Source organism: Octopus bimaculoides, chromosome 29 (assembly GCF_046866305.1).
Source record: "Octopus bimaculoides isolate indiv1 chromosome 29, ASM4686630v1, whole genome shotgun sequence".
Classification (NCBI taxonomy): domain Eukaryota; kingdom Metazoa; phylum Mollusca; class Cephalopoda; order Octopoda; family Octopodidae; genus Octopus; species Octopus bimaculoides.
In genome coordinates, this window is record NC_142956.1 from 17,412,968 (window position 1) to 17,417,967 (window position 5,000).

The 5,000-nt window shown below is 46.9% G+C and overlaps 1 protein-coding gene across 2 annotated transcripts in view; it reads left to right on the forward strand.

Moving 5' to 3' along the window:
* The window catches only part of LOC128251216 (uncharacterized), a 9,789-nt gene that overhangs the window by 3,753 nt on the left and 1,036 nt on the right, over window positions 1-5,000 (forward strand). For both annotated transcript variants that reach the window (XM_089345198.1, XM_089345200.1), the window contains 2 exons: window positions 225-622; window positions 2,528-5,000. The exon at window positions 2,528-5,000 is cut by the window's right edge and continues 1,036 nt beyond it. In XM_089345198.1, the coding sequence (XP_089201324.1) occupies window positions 225-622; window positions 2,528-5,000 (2,871 nt within the window). The remainder of the gene's footprint in view (window positions 1-224; window positions 623-2,527) is intronic.

The window sequence follows — 5,000 nt, forward strand, 5'->3', positions numbered from 1 at the left end:
TTAACATATTTACATTGTCAAAGGTTTTTTAAAACTGAGATAATATTAATATATACATAAACTAATATGTATATATATATGGCATCCCTTCCACCATCCCAAGGGCAAATACTACTAACAAAACCACTCACCCCACCACCACCACCACCCTACCACCACCAAAACCACCACCACCACCACCACCTACAACTTACGTCTTTTCTGTTCCTCTTTCTCTGTTCCAGACCAAGTAGTCCTGCTGATCCCCATCAGTGATATTGCTCCAAGGCCTAGCACCTGCAAGCTGCCCAGCGTCTCCAAGAGAAAACAGGGGCCTGACCCCAGTGCCGACGCCAGCACCAGCGATGATGCGGATGTCTTCCTAGTGAATGTGACGACCTTCCAACACAACAAGAGACTCAACACGTACCAGCAGCACTGTGTGTACGAGGAGTTTGGAATTATGCAGACACAGATGCAGAGCTTGGTCGACACCGCAGCCCCAGGGGCGGGAGGAGCGGCAGGAGATGGTCGTGGAGAAGGAGGAGACAGAAGGGGGGACGCTAAGGACCCAAGCATCGTCATGGAAATACGCGACGTGTCACAGAATAAGCCGATGCCAGAAATGTCAGCCAACAGAGTTGTAAGGATTATTATTATTATTATTATTATTGTTATTATTATTATTATTATTATTATTATTATTATAGGCGTAGGAGTGGCTGTGTGGTTGTGGTAAGTAGCATGCTTACGATCCACATGGTTCAGGGTTCAGTCCCACTGTGTGGCACCTTGGGTAAGTGTCTTCTACTATAGCCTCGGGCCGACCAAAGCCTTGTGAGTGGATTTGGTAGACGGAAACTGAAAGAAGCCCGTCGTATATATGTATATATATATATATATATATATATATATATATATATATATATGTATGTATGTATGTATATGTGTGTATATGTTTGTGTGTCTGTGTTTGTCCCCCCAACATCGCTTGACAACCGATGCTGGTGTGTTTACGTCCCCGTAACATAGCGGTTCGGCAAAAAGAGATCGATAGAATAAGTACTAGGCTTACAAAGAATAAGTCCTGGGGTTCGATTAGCTCGACTAAAAAGGCAGTGCTCCAGCATGGCCACAGTCAACTGATTGAAACAAGTAAAAGCGTAAAAGAGTAAAAGAGAGTATTATCATCATTATTATTATTATTATTATTATTATTGTTCAGTAGTCTTATTTTTATAACGTGCTTTCACTTCACTACCGAGCGCAGCTCTGTGTGCCTTGGGTATGTGCTGTGGTTTGCTGTGATGCTCTTATTTTTACAGTATTGAAAGTGTTTTTATGTAGGATGTGTGCAGTGCTGCCCAGTAGTGCAATTTTCTGTATGTTATATATATTTGTAAGTCCTGGTGTTTTTGTTATGTATTTGTCTGAATATTTTTTTATTATACCTAAGGCACCTACTATGATAGGAATTGTTTCTGTTTTTAGATTCCACATTCGAGTTATCTCTATTTCCAGGTCTTTGTATTTTGAAAGTTTTTGCATTTCTTTTAGAGAAACGTTGTCATCTGCTGGTATTGATACATCAATTAGAAAGCATTTTTTTCCTTCATGATCTTTGACAACTATATCTGGTCTATTTGCCTTAATTTCTCTGTCTGTGTGTATTGGCATATCCCAGAGTATGGTTGCTTTCTCGTTTTCTGTGACCTTTTCTGGCGTGTGTTTATACCATCTTTATTATTATTATTATTATTATTATTATTATTATTATTATTATCATTATTATTGTTAAAGTGTGCTGGGTTGGCAGAGCTACTAAAGCATCAGAAAAAGTTCTTGGTGGTATTAATTTCAGTTCTCAGTGCTCTGAGTTCAAATGCCACCCGGGTCAAAATTGTCTTTCATCCTTTTGGGGGGTTGATGAATGAAACTGTTTGTTATCAACTTACCCCTTCCCTCAAAATTGCAAGTCTTGGCCTTGTGCCTAAATCATCTTCATATTTGTCATCATCATCATCATCATCATCATCATCATCATCATCAACTTAACCACCCTGCCCACCACTACCATCACAACCACCAACTACCTCATCGAAACCACCACCACCACTACTACCACAACCACTACCATCACCTTCAGTAGCAGCAGCACCACCACCACTATCACCACTGCCACAACAGCTACCACCACCACCATCACTACCACCACCACCTCCATCAGAAGCAGCAGCAGCACCACCACCACTACCACCATCACCATCATCACCACCACCACCACTACCACCACCACCACTACCACCACCACTACCATCACCACAACCGCAACTACTACCACCACCACCACCACCACTACCATAATCACCACCACCACCACCACTACCACCACCACTACCATCACCACCACTGCAACTACTACCACCACCACCACCACCACCACCACCACCACTACCATAATCACCACCACCACCACCAATACCACCACCACCATTAATATAATCCCCCATTCTCTCATTTTCCTTTTCCTCTCTTTCTCTTCCTACAGCTGCGTCTGTTTGCCAACATATCCGCATACAACGGAACTGACTTCGATGCCCCCCACAGGCCCCCACAGCACCAAGCCCGAGACAAGGAAACAGGAGCCGCGTCACATATCCTGGTAAAGGACTGCTACTTGAAGTTACCGAATTCGACGGTGCTGCCACTGGTCAGAGACAGTTGTGGCACAGGCGACTATATCTTGATGGACAAAGGCGTCAAAAATGACGGCGAGACACTTCGCAGTCCCCCTTTCCTCTTGAGCCATACGGAGGACTTCGTTTTGGACGGTACTACAGCAAACTGCACCTATGTCCGTTGCGCCAACGCCTCGTGCATAGGGGACAGCTGCGAAGTTGGAGGGATGGTGGACAGTTTGGACTATCTGTCGAGAGACGACGGTGACGGTGAAGATGATGACAGTGATGGTGACAGTGTCGGTGAAGATGGTGATGATAGCGATAGTAGTAGTAATAGTAAGGATGGTGCTGACGGTGGTGTCAGTAGCGCTGGTGGTCGTGGTGATGACGTCAATGCTGGCCGAACCGACGGTGATGACAAGGACCGCAGCAGCAATAACGATGCTGGCCGAACCGACGGTGATGACAAGGACCACAGCAGCAATAACGATGCTGGCCGAACCGACGGTGATGACAAGGACCACAGCAGCAATAACGACGCTGGCAACAAGGACGATGGTGATGGTGATGATGATGACGATGATGGTGATGAGGATGATCATCATGGTGACGATGGTGATGATGGTGATGATAATCCTGATCGTGATGGTGGCAAGAATCATACGCCCAATGACGCTGGAGATACGAACCCAGAAAATTCAGGTGCTACGAAACAGCTGGCGCCAGAACCGGTGGAGACACCAGCTGTGCCTGAGGATCAGAATGTTAATGAGACAGCAGATGTGGTGGGGAATTTGACACTGAATGGTGGAGATGCTGGATTCGGTGGAGAGACAAACGAACAGGATGAAGACAGCCAACCGGCATCGGAGGCAGAAGGGAAGCAAAACAGTTTGGAAACATCTGCTAATCCTGCTGTGAATGCAACCGAAGCTCCAGCTAGGCACCAGCGTAGGCATAGGAACAGACATCACTCGCCGAAGAAGAGGAAAGGCGGGAAACGAGGCAGAAGAGATCACGATGAAGAGGATGGAGAGGAAGAGGGAGACGAAGAGGATGGGGAGGAAAGAGAAGAGGAAGAGAAAGAGGAAGAAGGAGGACATGAAGGGGAAGGAGGACATGAAGGGGAAGAGGAAGAGGAAGGAGCAGAACATGCAGAAGAAGGAGGAGGAGGAGGAGGAGAAAAACAGAAGGGAAACGGAAATAACAACAGCACTTCTCTTGATGCGGAAAATGGTTTGACAACGTTCGGAAACGCATCTCAGACAAATGACAACAACGTCGACCACAGCAAGAACAACAATGATAGCTACCACAAAGACATAGAGCCTTCGACGACAAGGAGTGACAAAGGAGAGCAGCAGGGGTCAGAAAATGGTTCAAGCCCTGATGAACATTATGGCGGTACCGGTCAACGAGGGGAGTTAGATGAGGAAAAGAATGATGTTGATGGTAGCGATGATTACGAGGGCAACGATCACAGCTATGATGATCATGTCGGTGATGATGACGATGGTAAAGGTAAGGATAAGGAAGATGACAGTAGTGCGGACAGTGGAGGTGAAGCTGACAGTGGTGATGATGCGAATAAGGACAGTAGTGACGGTGGTGGTGAAAATGGTGAAGGAGAGAAAGAAACAGCAGCATTGACGACAGAAGAATCTGGTCTAGTGATACCAACGACGGCTTTCACGGATGACGGCGAAGTCAAGTATAATACGACGGAGACGTCATTGAACACAACGGAGGGTGCGACGAAGATGGCCGCAGGCATGACGGACACCGTGTCACAGCCGACAGAGGATGGCAACAGCCCGATCTCAGAAGATTCTTCTACGCCAGCAGAAGCAGAGGAAACCGAAAAGGGGGAGGGGGATGAGGGGGACGAAGACGGGGGCAGTGAAGAAGGGGACGGGGAGAAGGTAGAGGAGGAGGTGGGAGAGGCGGATGGCAAGACGGAAACGAAGGAGCCGCGTGTCGATTCTGACTCAGGGGCTGAGTCTGATCTTCCACCTACGAAACTTGGTGAGGAAGGGTCGAGGGAAAATTGGGACTCCGACAATGACGGCTTTGAAAGCGAGGAAAATGACATGTCTGTTGGTACTGAACCTGCACCTACAACTGTAACAATAGTTGCAGCTGCAGCAACGACTGCAGCTACTGTGATGGCGTCGAAAACACCACCAGAGAACGCAGAGGATAGGGACAGAGAGGGCTCAGCGTTTTCAGAAGGAGAAGAAGACAACAACGGCTTTGATGATGACAACAATGATGACAGGGATGATGGTGACGACGGTAGTGGTGGTGGGGATAATGATGCTGATGACAACGATGACAAGG